The following is a 22,751-nucleotide window of genomic DNA, read 5'->3' as shown; positions in this document are numbered from 1 at the left end:
CGAACACAAAATAACGGCACTGAAAAACCGCTGATTAGCTAGCAATAATTTTTTATTCACTAACCTTCATAAATTATTAAGAATAACCTAATTTGTAGCATAAACAATAAATACTACTGCCAAAAAATGCGACTACAAAACGAGCGGTAACTACGTGTACTGTTTCTGCGCAAAACGAAGCTACAACGGTTGCAACCGCGTGCGCGCGCACACACACACTCGAACGCTACCTTGACGTTTGTTGTGCCACCTAGAAATAAATATTCCTTCTAAGTAACGCTTCTAAAATAGTTTGTAGCGCCTTTGCAGATGACGAGGTGACAAGTATAAGGTTTGATAAGAGTCCGTTACCTGTATTTCTTTCATTTCTCGTTGGTGTTCCTCTATTTAACTGAACATACGAGACCTGCAGGCTTGGGATATGAGAGGACGACAGTTCGGCGAGGCTCAAATAAATCGCGCGCTTCTTGCAAGGCTACAGTCGGTAGCATCCGTAGATACAGCGATTTGCTGCGATACTGTTGCGGCTGTTGATGAATCCGAAACTCTTTGAAGTCAATGGTTATAGCGGCTGCGCGCTGCGATCTCAAAGCGCGTTCGTTCTTTGATTTCTAGTACCACGGTCATTGGATAAAAAAACTATATTTGCTTTACGGACAGAGGGTAAGTCGCAGGAAATTCGAAGACCTACTCGTGTATGTATGTAGCGTGTGCGCGCTTGCATCCTACGGTTCCCACATCGCATCCGATGCTCGAAGGTAGCGTCGTCGCGTGTCGGCGCCTGTCTTATCGCCGGCCGCGCTGCCGCCTTGTCTACTTTTGGGGAACTCCACATGAGCGTAGTCACCGTGTTTGCAAGTGAATTTCGCATTCTTCTGCCCCCCGAAATGTGCTCATTTCGGATCGTACCAATGGCTATGTCATCTAGTGCATGTCAAAACGACGATGGCATTTGTACACCGGCGAAAAAATAAATCGTTATGAACTTGGGCGGTCATGAATCTAGTCTAACGTTGCAGTTTTTACGTAGCGAAAACGGCTACGAAAATGGGGCGGTCCCTGAGATGGGCGCTTCAAAGCGCCAGCTGTACCGACAGCACGAGGAAGTGGCACGCGGCGCACCCGCCAAGCATTTCAGAGCTTACTGGCTTTCGAATAAGAGGAGTATGCGCGCGCTCGTGACCTATTGGTTAGAGCACCGGGCTCGACGGCCGACGTTCGATTCCACCCCATCGGTCACACATTGTTTTCTTTTATTGAAAGCGAGGCGAAAGAAGAACCTGCCGCAGTGACAGGAATGAGGTTGGAACGCTTCGCAATAAATTTTTGGAATGTCTTTATATGCGAGTCCTAATTATTGTGTACTGGACTCAGCTGCTACACAACAACAAAAAAACTAGAAAAATCACCAGAAATTACCCAATAAATTGTTTATTGAGAACACTCAACGGTAATATTGTTGTGCAAGGGTTGAGTGAATTCAATTGCTCTTGAAAATTTGTTGAAGTCCGTTGTTTCAACAATTGCCCAACAATACATCAATGGTTAATCAGCAGTCATTTTTCTACGGGCTAGCCTTGGTTTTACGCAGCGCACAGTGGAAATTTCACTGATTTGAAAAACACTTACGCTTGAAACGTCTTTCCAGAAAACTTCTCCGGCCTGCTTGTGCAATTCGCGGCACCAGCAGGCATTTTTGGGCAGAAAAAGGAAAGACGTCAAGCGCATGCGACCTGCAAAGCGATACGAAGCCGCAAATAGCCGACTTCCGGGACAAAGCCTCTCCCGGTAGCTTCAGTTGCGCGTAGGGTGCCTCGATGCGCGTGCCCCCCTCCGCCACTCCGTTAGAGTGTACTAGAATGTTTTGAGTTGCGCAACCAGCCGCGGTGGAGAGGCCCGGTGAGCGTGGAAGTTGGCAGTGGCGCTGCAGTCAACCGCACTTGAATGCGTCTTGCGTCTTAGCGGTCAGCCTGCCGTTTGCTGCCGCCCACGGAAGTCGCTGCGTAATGCCCGCGTGATGTTCAGATTAATGCATCGTTCACTTTTAGTAAAATGAAATATGCAAATGCTGTGACCTCATGCACCCCATAAGAAAACTCCAAAACAATGCCAGTAACCCAAATGCCTGGAAATTTAAACAGGAGCTCCCTCTCCCGGGTACATCCGCGATCTTGTTTAGTTTGCACGACGCTGCGACACGGAATTACGTAACAGCCTTGCGGAATGCAGCGACTACGATGTCCTTGCCTTAATTCTATGGCACACACCCACGACGGAGAATAGGCCAGGGTTCGGCGAGGACCGTGCTATGGTCGCATGGAACGCTTTTGTTGTCGTCTTTTAGCGCACGCAGTTCTTTAGAAGGGCGAGCTAGTGGACTTACTTGCAGCATCAGTGCAAGTAGACCCTTTGTAAAAAATTTAGAGCCGACGGGGTTCGCTTCCGAGCCACACCGCGTAGCTCGTAATGCATTTCCAGCGTTCCATATCTCCTGAAGGTAAGATTTTTGGTCCCGTTACCTCTAATGGGCTGAACGCCCAAAATTTCTACAGGCACCTCACTACACGGCCTAGAAGCAAACCCCGTGAGCTCTGAGCTCTTGGCAAAGGCTGACCAGCTAAAAGTGCAGTTCCAGTTCATGTATCTAATACCAACTTTCCGCGAACTTGAGAGAAGCGCCAATAATAGGTCAGGCAAACTTTGTGCACGGCAATCCAGTCTTAAGGCAGCAGTAGGCCTCCCCCCCCCCCCCCCCCCCCGCTTAAAGAAAGAATACGTGCTCGCATAGAGACATCTCGTCTGCAAGCAGCCCGCCGTGACACCTGAAAGGGTCAATTACAGAGGTTTTCTTCTTCAGCGCTTCCAGGATGTTCCAATTGAACCCAAAACTACCCATGTAATTTGACAAATACTTTCCGATGGTACATCTGTTTGGAAGCACTAGGATGTTTTGCCTGCGGATGTATTCATAAAGCCTAGGGCTTCGCATCTTCAGGAGAATGCACTCAAGCATCCTATGACATGCCTCGAGTGCGTTTTCTTTTTGCAGCTTGAAAGCACTGCCTTACAGCTAGCTGTTGCTTAGGGGTCAAAGATTGAATTTTGCCCTGCAGAATGCTCTTGGCGGTGGCTGCAGCAGCTTTCTTCATGCTGGCGATAACACAACTTAGTGTTTTAACGTTTGATGCAAGTCTATTAGCTTGTTTATTTGAAGCTCGTAGTTTGCACAAATTGCTGCAAGTAGTTTTCGTCACTCGGCAGTTCAGGCGTGACTTTCTCGTCTGCAGGTTCTTGCGGAGGTACTTGCAGTGTATGCAAGGCAACACTGTAAAAAAAATAGAAAAAGAATTGGATCCTACAAATGCCTTGCGAAATGTTACAGTACTCTTTAATATTTCTTGTCACATGATAAAACTTACTGAAGCAGGTATGATCATATAAAGAACTTATTTGGATAGGCAGTTTTACTTAAATGTATCTCCATGGAGTGCTCTACATTTCGTGGAATAATGAACATTTCAATCTTACCAGCATCTCGTGATCTCCCTGAGCAGTTCACACTGAAGAGGGCTCCTCTTGACTGTATTTGTCCATGAAGAGCTTTTGTGAGCTCACATGAAGCCACAAACGACGCTTGCGCCGCTTCACAGCACACAGGAATATTTGCAGCTCTTGGCAAGAGCTCTGTTGCTTCTTGTACGGTCATCAAACGTCACTTATTTACCAGCTTTTCTGACACAAACACTTTACACTCGACGCTGTCCTGGCTTGAGCATTAAAAGAACACGGCTCTGTCAATTGCGAACTCGTTTGAGCGGGAGTCCAGTGTGCAGGCCACGCGTGACACTCCAGGAAAGCTTGGAAATTCATGCGGTGCCTATCACTTCGAAGGAAGCGCGAGGTTGCGAAGACCAGCTAGACCAACGCAGTCAGCACTAGCATTGTTTCCTTCGTGTCCCACTGCACCACGATCAACGTAGTCTGATCGAGTAGGAGATAAAGCATCCGTGCGACGACGCTTTATCTTCTTTTCAGGATTCACTATTTGTCGTCGTTTCCTCACTGGCCTCGGTGCCGGGGTTTTCACGCTCAGGTAGTTGTGCAAGTTCGGCAACATTGCCAGCACCGCATCGGGGGAAACAGTTGGTGATCCTCTAGGAATTCGCACTTCAGCACCATTCACAATGTGCACGTAGTCTGTTATTATGAAACGCGACTCAAAATGCAGCTCTCACACTGCACAGTCGACGTCCAGTGGTTTGTCAGACCTGTGTAAATTCCGTTGCCAAACCAGTCGCCGTTCTTCGTCAGCTGGAGCTTTGAAAAGGGACAGCTTGCGGTTATGTCCAGTTCAAGCATATCCCGTCTTGCACCCTGGCGCGTAGCAGTGATATAGCCGTCGCTTGGGAGGCATCACAGATGAACAGCAGGCAAGCAGAGATTTCTCGATAGGACGAACTGCCAAAACCAAGCACAACAACCATTCCCAGCAAGCAAGGCTCTTCAAGTGCGGTCGACGACAGCGCCGCCACAACTTTCTACACAAGCGGGGGCCTCGGCTAACAATAGAACTGGTCTCCGCTTCTTCCACTCAAAACATTATTGGCCTCGAGCTCCACCGCTGGAAAAGCTGGCGCCACCGTCGGCGTGACGTGCTAGGAGGGATCACGTGGGCATAGCGGCCGCGTCGGCTGCTTCGGGAGCGCCGAAGCGAACTGAAAACCAGTTTAAATTCCCTCGCACGCTGCGGTACTCATTTAGTGGCGAAATTTTCCCGCTTTAAGTGTCCCCTTTACAACACTTGAAAGCACTACAATAGGTAGTGGCTGCCTTTGAAGGCGCGCAACATGGTAGGCTACTGCTCAGTGCCGCAAGGCCGGACGCACGTAACAGAGGTCGGTGTCAGCCTTGTTCACACGTAGCCGCAGGACAAGAAGCTGCGTGAAGCTTGGCTCGCGAAACATAAAACCGGCAAACAGTCATCGGCTGCAACTCGGGTATGCAACAAGCACAGACGCGAGGAAGATTTCTGCTACGGCAGCGGGTCTGCGATGTTCGGAAAACGCGCACTGAGACGCTCGCTGAGATTCCGCTGCCCGACTAATGTTATAACGGTTCGGTCTATGAACTTGTCGATGCTATAGGTACTGGCAAGTTCACTGGAGTGGAAACGGAGCGGTAAGAAGCACAAATAATAAGAGCATGGCGTATGGTCATGTTTGTGTTATGAATTAATGCACTGGATTACAAGAAGAGTGGGAAATCGCAGGCTCAGAACACCGATAAATATACAGTGCGACGCAACTCGAGAAATAATATTGAAAGGTGAAAGAATTTAGCAGAAAAAAAAAAGATTGAATCGTCGCGACGGCACATCACAGTCCCCGTAGGCGTCGAAGTCTCTACAATGAAATTATTTTTGAACAGCTCTGATAGCGCCAACGCAACAACGGTTGCTTGTATACTGTCAAATGCTCATATTCTGCGGCCTAAAGCTCATGGCACGGTGCGAAAACGCGAGCGGAGAAAGCGAAACAGTGCGCGGACAAGCATGCAGACGCGCAGTCGGTCGCTGCGGATCTGCGCGATCGCTGCATTGAGGCTTCGTTCTTTTACGCTCCATATAGTTATGCAAACACTATAAGAACATATTTCACATAGTTTTCTCTCAGCGTTTACCTACCTTTCACGCAAGAAGCCGGTTCGGGAGACTCTATCGCGGCGACCATGCGCAGTGGCGTTCACTGTACGTATTCGGTAAAGAGATAGCGTCTGTAAACGATTGTGTGCTTTCAGTTTGCCCAAGATTATTATTTAGACAGTAAAAAACTTCTCTCGTTTCGAAAGTACTTACAGAAATGTCCGGGAGAGCTCACGCGGGGTGTTTTCAGTGAGCGCTGACAGCAAAACCTATGCGAAGCGCGCCGCATGATCCCTCATACTACGCCAGCGAGGCGCTTTCGATAGATGGCGACTCCGCAACTCCTCGCCGCCAATAGTGCATTCTAGCTCCGGAGGGTCGGGACAACCGCGTCGTCTGCTGCGGAGTCCGCCATATTTGTGCCCACTCCTTTCATCGCACTTCGGGAGCGCGCACTGGGGCCGAACGCACTTCCTTGAAAGTAAGCTGGTTCGCTCAGGGTGCGACACGTATCGTTATGAATAGAAGGCAGAGTGAGACTCAAATGATAAAATGTCATAGTTTTGGCGAAGTCAAGAACGTCAGTGGCTGCCTATTAGAAGGTAGTCATTCTTCAGAAGCACACACACAAACGATGCTAAAGTTCAGCATTTAGAATGTATTAGCGACATCCAATATTTTACGATATCTGTTATTTTCTCTGGCCCTAAAAATAACAATTTTGGTTATAGAAAATGGACGGCGCGGTAACTGTCGCTTTCATTTAGGAGTACACCTCAACCGCGCCGCGGGCGAAGCAGTAGAGTAGGGAAAGAGAGAAGTGCCGTAGTGAAGGGCTTCGGAATAATTTCGACCACCTGGGGATATTTCACGTTTCGTTGACAACGCACAACACACAGCTGAATTTTGCGTTTTGCCTCCATCGAAACGTTGCCGCCGCAGTCTGGTTCGAACCCGGGTACTCCGGTTTTGTACTCGAGCACCTTAACCACTGAGCCACTGCAGCGGGACGGCATTGAACAGAATTTTCTTAACCTGCCAAAACAAAGTTTGCTGGAAGCGCAGCTGTTAAGAACTCCCGATCTGACGAACAATTCCAGCCTATTAAGCTTACTTTGGCGAAAAGTTCGCGTCGCGTTAACTGAATATTTATTTTTCATTACAGCAAACCATTTGTGAAGAAATCACTGAAATAATCCAAAAAATATGGTGCAGTGATAAAAAGCTTTGCGACACCACTCCATCAATTTATTACAACAATGTGTGAAAAAATATGAATTTGCCATAGAAAAAATTATAAGTACACACCAGCTCTATGCACACTATTCAAATTATGGTGTCACTGTAAGTTGACTCCAGCACGCGTTTTGCTTCCGCGGCAGTTGACTTCTTTTTTTTTTCAAGCTTACACAGGTGAATGCGTAACCTCATTCGGGCATATGTGGAGATGAGAACCTTCTGAACAGTTGCATTGTGTACTTGGCAAGCATTCACGTTGGGCTTAACATTTTTGCTCAAGTACGTAAAGGAGATTGTACAATAAGAAGGCTTTCGGTCCATTCCGTCATCTCCTTTAATAGTTCCTCGCACGAGTTTAGAATACTCATTACTTGAGCACTGGGGTATGCAGGTTGTCGCCGTTTCGGATGTATTATTTTAACCTTGTCAGGTAAGAATTCCGACTGTCTGTCGATCCTAGCAGAGCAGTTTTGCACTGCTCGCAACTGCTTATCTTTTTGATAATGCTTTTCACGAGGAATGCGGCAATATGAAAGAGGGTGCTGCATTCTGTAGATGTCAGCTCTTCATTGAAGAGTATCTCAGAATCATCCATTTTAGATGGGTATGGTTCAGCTAGCTTACGCTTGCCATGTGTCAGTAGATCAACCATATACTCCGAATGATCGGCAGCATAGCTGGTTGTCTTCACCGTGTGCAAAAATTGGCTCAGGCACACAAGTTTGAGAGTATATTTCTTGTCCAAAGCATCTGGAACCGGCTTCTTCGAGCGAACAACAGAGAAAAGGTTTTCCAGGGATTCTTATAGTATTCTGCGAGTGAGAAAGTGTAACCTTCAGAGCTCAAATGAATGTCGTGGAGTTGCAGTACACCAGGAGTGAACAGAATGGTGATGCCTTGATGGCTGTTATGGCTTCCACTGTGAGGTGCTGCCCAGCTTGACAGTACAGACAGCTTCATAATGCTTCTCGATGTCTTGAAGACTAAGAGAAACCGAAGGGTGACGCGATGACATCAGATTATACCACTTTGATACAAGTTCTAAGAACCATGCTATGGTTTCGACTTCTTGCTCCAGTATTTTTTTTTTCACCAATTACCGGATTGCAGCGGGGGTCTCTCTGAGAAATTGCACTGCAAGTCCCACTTTCATCTTTGTGAAATGTCCCGAGGAGACATGTGCTTCAGCTACCTTTCTTTGGCGAACTCTAGGACAGCACGTACGTGCCCTAGTTTAACATCCTGTGAAAGCAGGTTGTGCTCGCTCACGGTTGCATCACTTAATGTGAACACGATAGAGTTTAGAAGCTGACCCTTTATATTCTTGACCACATGGGCAGCGTCTGCATTGAAAACTAACTCCATTTCACTGAATGACGGATATGTTATAGAGCACATAGTCCTGGAGTTCCGATGGCTGGAAAACCCGAGATCGCGCCATATCGCTCGGTTTGATGCGCCCATATCCGGCGTTACTACTCTGACTCTGAGCGGAATATCTGCACACAGGCGGACAATTTCGAGAACGCAGTCCTTGAGAGTATCGCCGTCGACGTGGCTCCCAGTAAAATGGTATGCGATCACCTGTTTCCATCGGCTGTTGAGGCCTCCTACCATGAACACCAGTGCATGACTAGCGGGATTATCTGGCTTAGGTGGAAGCATCACACCTCCGAACGCAGTGTCTTCAGCACGGTCAAGCTGAAACCCTTGGGCTATTTCCATTTCGTCAAAGAACAAAACACAGTCTCTTTCAATGTCTTCCATGTCTTGCGCTTTGATCCTGAGGAGTTCAACATCATTCAAAATTCCCGGCGAGAATTTCAACCCCTGAAGGCGACGATTCAATGTTCTATTTGTCGGCAGTCGATACCCAAGCTGTATCAGAGCTCTGTAGCCAGACTTTCCGCAAGCAAACTTCAGTTGCAGCCCTTCTTTAATTGTCCGCAGCGACCATGTAGAACCTTGATTGCTGCTTCTCGAAAATGCCTGCACTTGGTCTTCATTAAGAAATTTTATTCGCTTTTCGAAGGTTTCTATTTTACTTTCTAGTTTTTGCACCTTCTTTTTTAGGGATTGAATAGTCACGTTAGCCTTCTCGTGAACATCTTGAAGCTGCACGCAGCTTTGTCTTGCGTCGTCTAGTTGTTTTTTTTAGCTCGGCACAAGAGCTGGAGGAAGAATGTAGATTGCATACTTGCTCTTGTTGTGTTTGCGACTCATATCAGACTGCCTCCTGATTGCAGTTCGTGCGGTCTTGTGCACTGCCAGAGTGTACTGGCAAATAATCTAGATGAGATGCTGAAGACATCTCGAAAGCTGCAGAAACTTCCGGTTCTCCTTGTGGCACCACTGTGATGGGTGCAGATGCTAGAACAGGTGTGCTTCGGCTCCTTTCGGTGGGGAAGAAAATCTACACAATAAACGGGAAATTAATATTTAGAGATCGATGGACTCTGTCAAAAGCACCGAAAGATGACACTATAATTTCCCAGTTGCGTGTACGGCAAGGCAGTTTGAAGTAAAGAAATGTAAGGTAGAGAAGTATGCGTGCTTACAGTCCTCAATTGCGCTAGTATGCTAACAGGTCAGCAAGTGATATGCATTGCAAAAGTAATCACTACTGAAAAATATGGTACAACATTTGTCGGAACGAAAAGATGGTTGGCACAGCGTTTCCTTTCAGCAGCTTTCGTCCGTCCGCGCGGTTGTTTTCGAAGCAGCTGTCCACAAAATGGGCCTGCGCACCAAATAAATAGTAATATTAACAGTCGAGTAATACTTTACAAGGAACTAAATCCGCCCCCCTGACATTACATTTAGTATACATGAGGTCACGTGATACTTGAGGGGTCAGACTTATGAAGGTTGTAAAAGCTTGCCAAATAGGCCGAGCTTGTACGTTGTGGAATGCAAAAGAAAGAGCACATGCGAATTTTGTTTTGTAACACAATTTGTCACATAGTGCACTTATTGTGCAGTATTGGTTCAACTGGATGCATAATCATAATGCGATATTACAGACGGGACTTTTGTGATTTACCTTGAGGAATGAAATCCAGTGCTATCAATGTCTTTCAATGGCAACTCAGTTTCTTCACTCCTCCATCTTCCTTCTGTTATATTTCCCTCCCAATCCTCAGTGTCTGCATATCCAGGTGGGCTATATGTTGTTCTCGAGAGAGGAGAGTCCTTCATTAAATAATTATGCAGTGCAATGCAGGACTTCACTATGTTCTCAGTGCTCTCCTCAGAGGCTCTGAATGGTCTTCGAAGGATGCGCCATCTGTTAGCCATGGTACCGAACGAATTTTCAATGAGCCTCCTTGCTCGACTCAGGCGGTAATTGAATGTGGCTCGCATAACATAAGCCTCGTTCGTTGTCCCATCAGCTCGATGCCTTTGGAGATCTAAGAGAAAGAAACAATCATTTAAACTGCCGCGACACCTCATCCATAATCTCAAAGAAAGTGTCTATTTTTGACAATATTTCCCACAAACAACAATACCTAACATGTTATGCTTGGCTTTTCATGACCTTGCAATGGCAGTGGTCATCCATAGTTGGCATCGATACGCCTTGTTAGCTCTCTTTACACTCAACAATGGCTACAATAATGGAAAGCAGGAAGACTGTCATGGCCACCCTGAATGATTGCTGATCTATGGCAAGGGTCATAAAATTGAGCAATGAAAGTACTGTAGCTTTATATTTACAAAGTGGACAAGATAACTTACCACGTCTAGAATACGGTCTCATGAGAGATGGCTTTTGTGGGAATGCCTCATCTCCAACCATAAGGTAGGGGATCAGGCCTGCCGAACCAACATTTGCAGGGGGTGGTATTCCACATCTGCGCTCGTTAAGTATAGTAGGCAGTGGTGACCTCAAAAATATTCCATCACTTTCGCCGCCATAATGCACCAGGTCGACATATATGAATCTGAAATAAACATGGAATAATGCACCTGCAATGCAACAACCAGCCCCATTAAACACACTGCTAACGTTCATAAGTATACTGTGTGCCTATGCGTTATCCATGGGCAAAGCTGAATACATATCCAACCATGTCCCCAATTAAACTTGCACTTACTGCCATGTAGTAGAAAGTAAAATAATCTGAACCTGTAGTTTGCATCGCAAGCAGCCATGATAACCACGCTGAATGTCTTTTTGTAGTTGAGGTTCCTAGAACCGGAGTTGTTGGGGCACTCAGTGTGGACATGTTTCCCATCAATACTTCGAATACACTTTGGAAAATTCCACTTCTCTTCCATTACATCAGCAATCTGAAACAGTGACATGCACATAAAAATATTACGCAACACACTACATGTGCATCAGAAACTGCAGAGCTTTGCCAAAGGTTGCTTCCTTAAAGAAAAAATTGAAGTAGATGTGATATCTACAGCTGTCATATATTTCATTGCACTGCATGTCATTTAAACTTTTCATTATTTTCCTGGTGAGCTTGTTTCCTGTTTCATACTGTGCAACCACAGGATTTAGCTGTCTTGATCAGCCTAATCAAGTGAAATAAGTTATCATAAACACCTGTCTACAGTGCCGTGAAGACTGATTTGACCAGATATGTTGCTTGATAGATGCCTGATAATAATTTTATTTAGTTGTGGCTAGAAAGCATGTAAATATCAATGTCGATTCACGAACTTTCACCTTCTTCCATTCATTGCTGGTTTGCGGGAACCTCACATAACCAGCCTCCAGTACATCCCATATTGCACCAGTAGTTTCTTTCACAATCATGGCTGCAGTTGACCGTCCAGTAAAAAAATTATGACAAGCTCCTGAAAGTGTCACCATTGGTAAGGAATCTGGAAAACAAGCATATTTAATGTTGTATCTCAACTGATAAATAGCATTCCTGAGACATTGCTTTCATTGATGTAACAATAAATTACAATACACTTTAGATGTAAATACAGGGAATTTTTTTTAGCGCGCCTTCATCTCTCAGTTTTCATTGCATGGTTTGTTTTAGAGCTAGTTTGCTCTGGGGCGTCTATGTACTACCTGTTTGCGCATTGGCGCGGGCTGCGGTTTGGGTTTTGTTCCGTGGGTGGTTTCGGCTTCTTGCGCTCACAAAACTGATGGCTATATCGTTACTAATCGCTCAAAGGGCGACCGCCTGTTTCTCACTCGTTTAGTGCGCACAGGGGTGCGCATAGGAAGAATGCCGCTATTTGAACCGCACCGATGGCACCGGCTGTTGGAATCTCAGCGCTGCCACCAGCTGTTGGAACCTCAGTGCTGACACCCGTTGTTGCAACCGGACCGTTGGCGCCCGTTGTTGCAAATGGGTCGCAAGCCCCAAGGGTAGCGTTGGCCTGGCGGCCTGGGGCACACTGGAAGCATCCGAAGGTCCCAGCAAAGCATGAGGCGACTGCTAACAGAACAACTTGTTTATTCTAGCATCGCAAAGAGCGGGCGGTCAGGTCGACCGAAGTAGAGAGACGGGAGAGCACGTTACTCAACAGAAGAAATCGGAGCCTCTCTCCTGGCGTCCGGGGGCAGCTGCTCTTATACTCTTGGCGTCGCGGGCAAGAAGGTCACGGGACGACACCACGTGACAGCGGCGACGGACGGACTGAGAGACACGTTGGGACAAGGAGGTGACGCATCAGCCGGGCCGGCGCCGGTCAGACCTCCTCGCTTCACACTGGGGGAGCTCCTCTCCCCGGCTGCCGCGCTTTGACAAGGGTGGGCACACACACACACACGCACACACAAAGACACGTGGCACTGAACATGCCGGGACGCGCTCGGCGGGGATGCGTCGCGGCCGCTCCGAACGGGCCAAAATGTCCGCCGCTTTGAACGAAGCCCCGACGTCCGTTGCATCCGCGCCGGCCATATCGCGCGTCGTAGGCGAAACGTAACACCGCCATGAATGCGTTTCCTTTTCTTTCTTTTTGAGTATCACGAAAACTAATTGCCTCTGCTTGGCGATAAGATGACATTCGGGGTAGTTTGTGACACGTTTTATTTATAAACAGTACCTATATACAAACGCAAAATAATTTTTTCTCACTTTACGATCGCCCTAGAAAAGTTAAGGAAATTTTTTTATCGAAGTAGGTCCCTCAGGAAAATCGGAATCTGCAATTAAAAACATCGACCCTGAGCGGTCGCATGTGGCGAAAAAGAGCGACTCTGAAAGGGTTAATAAATAAAGCACAACATTTTATCACACATTATTACGAGTTCAAACATTATTTTTGAACTCCCTGTTGTTTTGTATTTGTTTCTCAGTCGTTACGGAAGTTCTGCAAGTGTTGCTGCATCAAGCACATCTCTACATAATGCAGCGTCATTGAAACACCAAACTCAGTTGGAGATCTGTTAACGAGTGCTTGAAATAATTTTTCAGGCTACTAACAAATCCTTATACTGTACCAGGGGAAGAAACAAGTAAGCATAACGTTCATGCACCACATTATTTTTCTTGCATAATCAACTAAGTAATCTGTCTTCATTGCAGGAACACTTCCAAGAGCAGCAAATTGCTCGCAATCCAGTCTAAAATATAAAGAATTTTAAAAAACGCGATAATCTAATTACCAGCCCAAATGCAGCACTGTGAGTTAAAGTGCAGCTTCCTTGAACGCTCAAGTATTGCTTCCGCATGCCAAAACAAAGTTACAATGCGACATACACACCTAGGAACGAGAATTCTAACAACGCAAGTAAATAAGTGGCAGAGCAAAATTCTTTCACAACAGCGCTTTCCCAGCACAACAATGCCTGAACAACTATCAAACTTACCTGATTGTCATAGCAAGCCGATCGTGCGCCGAAATCGGGTCTTGAAACGATGTTGTCTGGCGCTCGATGAGCGGTCGGACCAGTGCGAGCAATGCGTCGAAGATGCTCGGTGGCATCCTCAGAAAACTGCGATGGATCGAATCGATCGTTACATTTTTAAACGAAGGCTCGCTATAAACGCTAAGAATCCTCACAACTTACTCTCGAAAATAAGCTTCGTCCTTGGCGCGAAGCCGTGGTAGGAGCGCACTCGCTTGTCCCTCGACGTTTCTGTACCTGCAACTTGGTCGCACCCAGAACCTTCGCCGCCTTGCGTTTTGAGTGCGCCGATGCCGGAGTAGCAGGGAACACGCCAGAATGATGACATTCAAAGTAATTAAAGTGTCATCTGTATCAACGCCGGTAGCGGGCATCGCAGCGCAGCGCTGGAAGTTCGAGAGCTGCTGAGCAGCGCGCCGAGCGCGCGACATGATAGGAAAGGCGCGCAATCTCGTCGGATCACGTTCGTGCTGCGAGCATCTGTGAGACTGGTTCGTGTCACGTGACTGCCGCACTGGCCAAACTGCCGTGCAGTTTGGACGACCCTTCCGTGGCCGACGTTCTACGGTGCCGGAAGCAGGCGCGCCGTTACGGCACGTTTGCGGGTAGCGTGGACGTTCCTTAAGACTGCGTGTGGCAGCCTCAGAGGGTACCCAAAAATGTTTTGCAAGTTCCAAACAGCACTTCGCATCGGATACGTTTTTCATGACGAACAGCCATTTGTGAAGGGGCATGAAGAAGTTTTCCCCAACTTTTACTTGCATAAGATAGTGATGGAAAGTAAGAAATATTTTTTAAAAATATATAACCATCTATGAAGGTGGAGTCAAGCAGATATCGCACAAGAAAAAATATTCGCTGCCTAGTGATGTGAAACAGTCAGCAAAATAAACCTGGACACACCATTGTAAGCAACAGCTTCAGGAGGAATGCAAGGATGTGCGATGGTTCCCTACCTGTGGCAAGTTGTTTTTTCCTTTAGTTTATCATTTATTTAATTCAGTTAGTAAGTACAAGTAATTTCCCCTATGTTTTCTTTGGTGTGTGTTGGCTTCTGATGATATGATTAATAAAAATTGGGCCCCTCAGTTAACTCCCTTCTCGTTCTGACATAACGAGGGTCTCGAATCTGGCAACATAGATGCCTTCATGTAGCATGTGCGGGTTTATTGACCAGTTGCCTTTGCCCAGGAAGATCACGTACTCGTGACGCGTGCAGCAGATAGGATGTTCCACATCCGCTGCCAAGGTTTGTGAGTGGTGGCGCTGGCTAACACTCCCAAGGTTCTAGTAGTAACATAAATACCGAAGAAACTGGATGGCGAAACCGCGCCGCGGTAGCTCAATTGGTTAGAGCATCGCACGCGTAATGCAAAGACGTGGGATCGTTCCCCACCTGCGGCATGTGTTTTTTTCATTCACCTCCATTGCCATCAATTTATCATTTCTTTAATTCAATTAGTAAGTACAGGTAATTTCCCCAATGTTTTCCTTGGTGTCTTTGTTTATTGGCTTCTTATGAACATTAATAAAAATCGGGCTTCTGAGTTCACCCCCTTTCTTCTCAGCCTCAGGAGGAGGTATACACGGACACCAATCCTCATTATACACCCATCAAAAACAGAATTTTTCTGCTTAAAAAGGACGCTATCACTCCCTGTATGCCATATGTAGCACCTTTAAGATTTAACTTCTGCAGTTCCTAATAAATACTAAAGCGAAGCGGAATTGTAGCAGTCTGCTGTATTTCTGCTGCTACATTGATCCTAGAAACCTTTATCAGCAGAAATATGACATGATAATGGGCAAATTCAAACGGCAGCGTCATTGGATGCAGCAGCAATCTTTAAATGTCTAATGTACACAAAAAAGTGTGCCCCTAGAGTCAATCTTTGACCAATGTCTCCTCACGTAACACAAGTTCACGCTACTACTGTGCACTATACCCACACGTAAGCAAGTGCGTAAAGAGCAGACTTTGGTTTTTCCCACTTTGCTCTGAGAATGGCAATGAGGTTTACTAAATTATCACCCGTGGGTATACTACAACACAGAACTCCCACAACTTATGAAATACCATTGAACCAGACCAAGTAAGCTAAACAGCAAATACTGGACGGTATTTACAACATGCAGTTAATCCTTAACAAAAATAAGTTTAACTGTCTGCACTAATTACAATCTCAATACATCATAAGCAGTGCCACCTGTCCATTTACATCTTCAAACAAGCCTGCTGGTGCTTGGCTTGCGCTCGTGAAGCATGGGTGCGCTGCAAGTGCAGGCTGTTGTGTCTCTGCAAAATTGGTAGCGTTACATCAAAATAGTGCGCCATCGTGCCTCTTGAGCTTAAGTGCAATGCTAAAGGACACTGTGGGGGAGCATTATGCCCTAAGAACAAAATACAGCTGAACCCATTCAATCAAATTGCATACACTTAGATAGTGAACAAATACGATTACAGTAAAACCTCGTTAAACCGTACCTGCCTAAACAGTAGCTTCGTTTTAAAAGTAGTCAAGTCAAATCCCTGACTCAGTGGCCATTAACCATAATGCGGTTTGTATCCGCATAAACCGTACCAGCTTATTGCGTACGTACATGGCTTAGCGCGTAGTGTCCGTGGTACGTCTTGTGGTGCAGGCCTCTGTGGGATATCCCCATAGCTGAAAATAAGTCGTTCAGCGCTGTTTGGCTGTTCCCGGTACTTTGAACGGCACGCGCCTCGGGAATGTTTATCTCAAGCTGGTTAGATTTTGCCGTTCCCAACATGCGCCTTGAGCTCCATTACGTTTCCAAACAGCCGCAAAAGTCGCGTTCCAGGCTCACTTGCACCTCTGGAGATCGAAACACTATTACCTCTGCACTCTGCGAAGCAGTTCGTTGACAATATCAATGCCGACGACCGTGTGTCAGCCGTTCACGTAAGCCACGGCAAAGCTAAGTCGCATTTCTCAATACGGTAGTTAATGCACCCATGCACTAGCGAGCATTTACCCAGGGAGCAAATATTCCAGTATATGCACCAGATCAGATCCCTCTGCGGCGGGGACAGAGGTGAACCACACTTCACTAGTGCATCTTACTTTTCCGCGTTGTACGGTGTCTTCCGCAGAAAGCTGTCGAGAATATAATAGCTCCACTTAGTTTTCGCTTTCCCGCCCTTGCAGGGAGCACCACTCTCGCAGGCCTCCTCTTCCCCAGGGCTACCTTAAGCCAGCGGTTGCGGAAGTTCTTAAACTTCCCCGCTGCCTGCTCGCCAGCATGGTATGTACAAACACAATGACATGCTCACGCATGTTCCCGCAACATTAAGAAAATTTCACCAATTACTCACCTGTCATGCCAAACTGCTGTCCAATAATGTGCCAGCGGTTGGCGCGCAGGTCCTTATCCTTGAAATCGACGTTCGGTTTATCATAAAGGCACGGATAATCACGAACAGTTTCCAAAAACGCTTCCATTGCAAGGCGACTTCTTCGGCGACGTCTCGGTGGCGGTTGGGAAGGCTTAACAAAAACAGCCCCCTTGACTGGAAATGGCCTCTGAGATTTTACGGCGTGCGTGTCACTTCAATCTCGGAGCCCATAGAATATGATTCTTAGTTTATGCCACAGGTGGTGCCACAACAGCGCGGCTCGCTTCTTATTGGTGCTCGTTTTGCGGCTGCCGCGAAAAAATGGGTCTCGCACCCTTCGGCGCGTTTGCCGCGCGTTGCTGCCGCTTTTCGTGAATCTTGCCGCGCGCGACAGCACCGCTCGCCGCGCGCGGCGTGTGGCGCGCGTTTTCACGCGACAGCGTTATGGTACGTCCACACTAGCGACAAAAACGCGCGCGACACAACGCGCGCGGCGAGCGGTGCTGTCGCGCGCGGCAAGATTCACGAAAAGCGGCAGCAACGCGCGGCAAACGCGCGAATGGGTGCGAGACCCATTTTTCGCGGCAGACGCGAAACGTCCACCAATCAGAAGCGAGCCGCTTTACGAGCCGCGCTGTTGTGGCGCCATCTGTCGCATAAGCAAAGAATCATAATCTATGGGCTCTGAGACTGAACAGTGACACGCGCGCCGTAAAATCTCAGAGGCCATTTCCAGTCAAGGGGGCTGTTTTTGTTATGGTACGCCCACACTAGCGACAAAAACGCGCGCGACACGCCGCACGCGGCAAGCGCCCGCGCGGCAGACGCGTGCGGGCAAGTCCACAGTCGCGTTTTGCGGCACGCGGCAGCGGCCCGTGGAGTCCCGCGTTGTCTCGTTCCATTCGATACTTCTCGCGACAACGCGCTCTCCGTTCTGCCCATTTCGTCTTCCATCGGAAGTGTCTGTGTTTTTTTGCGCCACTGCCGGCCACGCTCAGGCATGTCGGATACGGACGAGGAGCTACTGGTGACTGTGAACACTATAATACTTGTTTGTTCTTTACTTGTGCGACGCCGACGTGCCAGACAGCGGACGAGAAAGTTTTGAGTGCGGTACAGGGACACTGAGGGCCAGGCGCACACTCTGCTTCCCCACCTTCACCAATTACTCACCTGTCATGCCAAACTGCTGTCCATAATGTGCCAGCGGTTGGCGCGCAGCTCCTTGTCCGACGCTCGATTTATCATAGAGGTACGCATATCCGCGAACGGTTTCCAAAAACGCCTCCATTGCGAGGCGAATTCTTCGTCGACGCCTCAGTGGCGGTGTGGTAAGGCTTAACAAAAACAGCCCCCTTGACTGGAAATGGCCTCTGAGATTTTACGGCGCGCGTGTCACTGTTCAGTCTCAGAGCCCATAGATTATGATTCTTTGCTTATGCGACAGGTGGCGCCACAACAGCGCGGCTCGTAAAGCGGCTCGCTTCTGATTGGTGGACGTTTCGCGTCTGCCGCGAAAAATGGGTCTCGCACCCATTCGCGCGTTTGCCGCGCGTTGCTGCCGCTTTTCGTGAATCTTGCCGCGCGCGACAGCGCCGCTCGCCGCGCGCGTTGTGTCGCGCGCGTTTTTGTCGCTAGTGTGGACGTACCATTAAGCCTTACCACACCGCCACTGAGGCGTCGACAAAGAATTCGCCTCGCAATGGAGGCGTTTTTGGAAACCGTTCGCGGATATGCGTACCTCTATGATAAATCGAGCGTCAGACAAGGAGCTGCGCGCCAACCGCTGGCACATTATGGACAGCAGTTTGGCATGACAGGTGAGTAATTGGTGAAGGTGGGGAAGCAGAGTGCGCGCCTGGCCCTCAGTGTCCCTGTACCGCACTCAAAACTTTCTCGTCCGCTGTCTGGCATGTCGGCGTCGCACAAGTAAAGAACAAACAAGTATTATAGTGTTCACAGTCACCAGTAGCTCCTCGTCCGTATCCGACATGCCTGAGCGTGGCCGGCAGTGGCGCAAAAAAACAGACATTTCCGATGGAAGACGAAATGGGCAGAACGGAGAGCGCGTTGTCGCGAGAAGTATCGAATGGAACGAGACAACGCGGGACTCCACGGGCCGCTGCCGCGTGCCGCAAAACGCGACTGTGGACTTGCCCGCACGCGTCTGCCGCGCGGGCGCTTGCCGCGTGCGGCGTGTCGCGCGCGTTTTTGTCGCTAGTGTGGGCGTACCATTAAGGAGCTCGTGTCGCAGAAAGCCGGTGTCGTCGGCGTCCACGGCGTTGACCGTGAGCGATAAATCACGGCAGGCACTTCATAAATAAAAAGCAACTTCCAAGATGGGCTGGGTGGGAATCGAACCAGGGTCTCCGGAGTGTGAGACGGAGACGCTACCACTCAGCCACGAGTTTTTTTTTTTACTCACCAAACAATGGCATTTATTTGATGCTCTGTTGAAACAGACAGTGGAAAGCTAGCTTACTGAACAATCAATTCCTCTAAAAAAGTACCCATTTGTAAAAAAAAAGAAAGGCCCGAATAGAATAAGATCAAAAGAATCCACGATGAACCATGTAGACCAGAACCAACAGCCAACAAATACATGAATTGGTCTAAGAGAACAAGTTCATATATGCCAAAGAGAACACTGAAAAAAAACAGAGCCTAAAGAACACATTATTTAGACATCTGTAGTGTAACAATTATTACAATGAACGTACAGTTTGTAGTGGCATGCAAACAGCAATTTTGAAGACACAAATGAACATCAATTACTTTTCAAATAATGAAAAGCCACAATATAACAAAGCAAATAGCTGTTTTGCTGACTTCATTTGATTAAAGTTTAACTGTATCTTGACTTTTTTCTCAGCCACAGCTTTATGTGGGTTAGTTCTCGTAAATCCTTTTGCTCTGTGTTCCATAACGTGTTGAGAAAAGATCTAGAGAGACTCAGCCACGAGTTCAATGCTTCCAAGCAGTACAAACGCGCCTCTAGTGAATGCGGTGTTGCCTTCGAAACGAGCCGTGGAAGGTTATACTGAGGTCTATATCGGTAATTATGAACATGTAACTTACAGAAGTCGCAATTACACGAGTAGCGAAGTGCGTTTCCGCTGCATTTCTTCTGCGCTTTCCGCACACGCAGAGCCATCTTGCGGCAAACACAGAAGACCCCCTCCTCTCCATGTACGGCGCTGCCCCGACAGATGGCGCGCCACGCGCGCATTGGAGCTGTGCGAGGCGGGTCGCTCCCGGACTCTCTCTCCCCTGACAACGCTTCGCCTTGCTCCCTTTCTTTCTTTAGATCACTATCTGTCTCTCTGCCCGTGCCGATCACAACGTTTGGCTGGCATGCATCATTTCCCCCTCCGAGATACCGAGTTCTTTGGTTCGTTCCGCTTGCTCAGGCGCACGTTTCGTTGCTGCGCCGCACGCCGCGTTGCTCGACCATATGGCTCGACGCTCACCGCGTCCGATGCAGGGCGCCTCGTAAGTGATGGCTGCCCTGTGGCCCATTGTCTTACACCCCTTGGCGGGTCGACAGGAACGCTGTCGCGTTCCACTCTTCAAGGCGAAGCTTAAGCGTCCTCCAATTTTTGTCACTAGTGTGGGCGTACCTTAACCATCCATCGTTTCCGTTTTTTGCTCCCGATGCGTCAATCTCTCTTCCTTGGGGTCTTGCTCCACTCTTGAGTACAAGTCAAGAGATATTTACGGCAAATTAACAACCTTTACAACACGACACGATAAATGCCGGCTGACTACACATGTGAAGCTTCGTCTAAAACTCCTAATGGAAGCGAAGCGCGCTGCCCCCTGGTGCCGAACTCTCTGAGCGCGGAGAACAGAACAGAATCGGTTTCGTTTTCGCATTTGTGCTCTGGTTACTGGAACTGCAAAATAATTGCTTGACAAATAATTGTATTCTAAAAAAGGAGAACTCTTTCTCTCCCACAAGTTAGTGCGTTTTGTACGAAGGGAGAAAGAATGCAAGAAACAGAAATGCGGGAAGGTCAACCAAACCGTTCGCTACTGGGATAGCAAACCCCTGTGCTGCAATGAAGTGCAAAGCAGTGCACTGCGAACAGTGAAGATTATGCGTAATCGATTTGTCTCAATGAATGGGCAGTTATTGACACAGACGAGATATTTTGTAAATATTATGGGAATGAGTTAAACCAACTACATTGCAGTTCAGCAAAGTCCTTTCACACTTGGGCTAATTGCTTCCCGTATTCGAAAATTTCATCCGACCGTTGTACTTGGATCTATAGGCCGCCAGTTCTTTTCGAGACCATTTGTTGCTAAATGTAAACGCAGTTACGTTCATTATACCACTTCCGTTTCATTACTGATTTATAGTGCGCACAATTTTTGGCGTAGAGCACCAATGTCATTCCCAGTGCACCAGCACCTGAGTGCCGCAGGTTTGTTTACGTATGCACATATGCCCACGGCTCTTCGTCCACTTAAATATATATGCTGTATTATTAACTACAAAGCGCTTAATTTGAGAACATTGCAAGATCACACATATATTTGCGCATCAGCGTTACAAGGCCCGTATGCGCGGCAAACTGCGACCGGAATAGAAGATGCGTATATATTTATACGATCTGTTATTGCAGCTTTTGGTAGAAGGCTAGCTCTCATATTTTGTTCGTATCTTCATAATGCGTACAGTTTGCGTGTTCAATAAAATATTGTTAGCTGAAACTTTCTGAGTACGAGCGCTCATTCAGACAGCTTCAATTTTCTCACAACAATACGGATGTTCGCATAACAAAAATACGGAATCCTGTCTGTTTCGTGCAAAACAGTGTATAGCCGTTATATGATTACAGTGAAATGTCCTTAAAGCTTAAAACGGAGAGCACGTTCCGTAAATTAACGGAAGCTTTTGCCATATTTTTGAAGTATGACGTACTTCCCGTATTTTTACCTGCCATTCTCCGTATAATGACGGAAATTTTTTACAGTGTTCGTCTTCCGATAGCGCGCCGTTGCCCGATGTTATCGTCGGCGAAACAAAGGAGTCCGTAAGCCTTTTAACGCATTTCCTGCGCTTTTTCCCGAACTTGTGGACGGTGCGGTACTTCCGATACGGTGGCATATCGCCAGTTCGCACGCCTTTGTATCCGCTCTCAAAATGGCGGCACGCGCGAACGATAATCGGGCGGGCGTGCGGCTGAACAAGGCAGAAATCTGGGCTAGTTGGTGTGTCATCATTAATCAAAAGACTAGCGCAAATAGCAGGGACACAGACAGAGAAGACGACAGGACGAGCGCTTGTCCTGTCGTCTTCTCTGTCTGTGTCCCTGTTATTTGCGCTAGTCTTTTGCTTAAAGTGCGACGGAAATTCGCGCGCGCCGCGCGGGCCAATGAGAAGTCTCCATTTCGCCGAATGATCGCAAGCAGCCACTGACGGACTCGCATTCGTTTTTTTTTTACTTTTTGCGCTTTTGTCTGCATTGACGCGATGCATCAGGCTCATCTATGGCGGGAAAAAGCTGAAGGATCGCTCTTTCAAACGAGGTCAAGATGGCCGCGTAATGGTGGACGGCTACGAAATGCGGCGCCGCCGAATATGGGCGTTTTTTGCGATGTTTTCGGGAGAAACCACGTCGAGTTCGCTCGTTTATTTGACAATTTCTTTAACACTACGCGTGTTTAACACTACG

At 47.6% G+C, this 22,751-nt stretch overlaps 1 protein-coding gene, 1 non-coding gene and 1 pseudogene across 8 annotated transcripts in view; 2 read left to right on the top strand and 1 right to left on the bottom strand.

Annotated features, from left to right (window-relative positions):
* Nucleotides 1–22,751, top strand: part of LOC135919467 (uncharacterized) — a 283,301-nt gene that overhangs the window by 171,120 nt on the left and 89,430 nt on the right. For 5 of the 7 annotated variants that reach the window (XR_011512886.1, XR_011512887.1, XM_070535992.1 and 2 more), the window contains one exon: nt 16,880–16,976. The exons of the other annotated variants lie outside the window; for them this stretch is intronic. Coding sequence is in view for 3 of the 5 variants with exons in the window: in XM_070535992.1 (XP_070392093.1) it covers nt 16,880–16,976 (97 nt within the window). In the remaining 2 variants the exon portion in view is untranslated. The remainder of the gene's footprint in view (nt 1–16,879; nt 16,977–22,751) is intronic. 7 annotated transcript variants of the gene reach the window in all.
* On the bottom strand, nt 9,920–14,083 carry LOC139057092 (uncharacterized; annotated as a pseudogene).
* On the top strand, nt 15,041–15,113 carry TRNAT-CGU (transfer RNA threonine (anticodon CGU)). Its single transcript has one exon. It is a non-coding gene; the product is annotated as a tRNA-Thr (tRNA).

Source organism: Dermacentor albipictus, chromosome 3 (genome assembly GCF_038994185.2).
Source record: "Dermacentor albipictus isolate Rhodes 1998 colony chromosome 3, USDA_Dalb.pri_finalv2, whole genome shotgun sequence".
In the NCBI taxonomy this organism is placed as follows: Eukaryota; Metazoa; Arthropoda; class Arachnida; order Ixodida; family Ixodidae; genus Dermacentor; species Dermacentor albipictus.
This window is presented reverse-complemented; position numbering and strand designations above follow the sequence as displayed.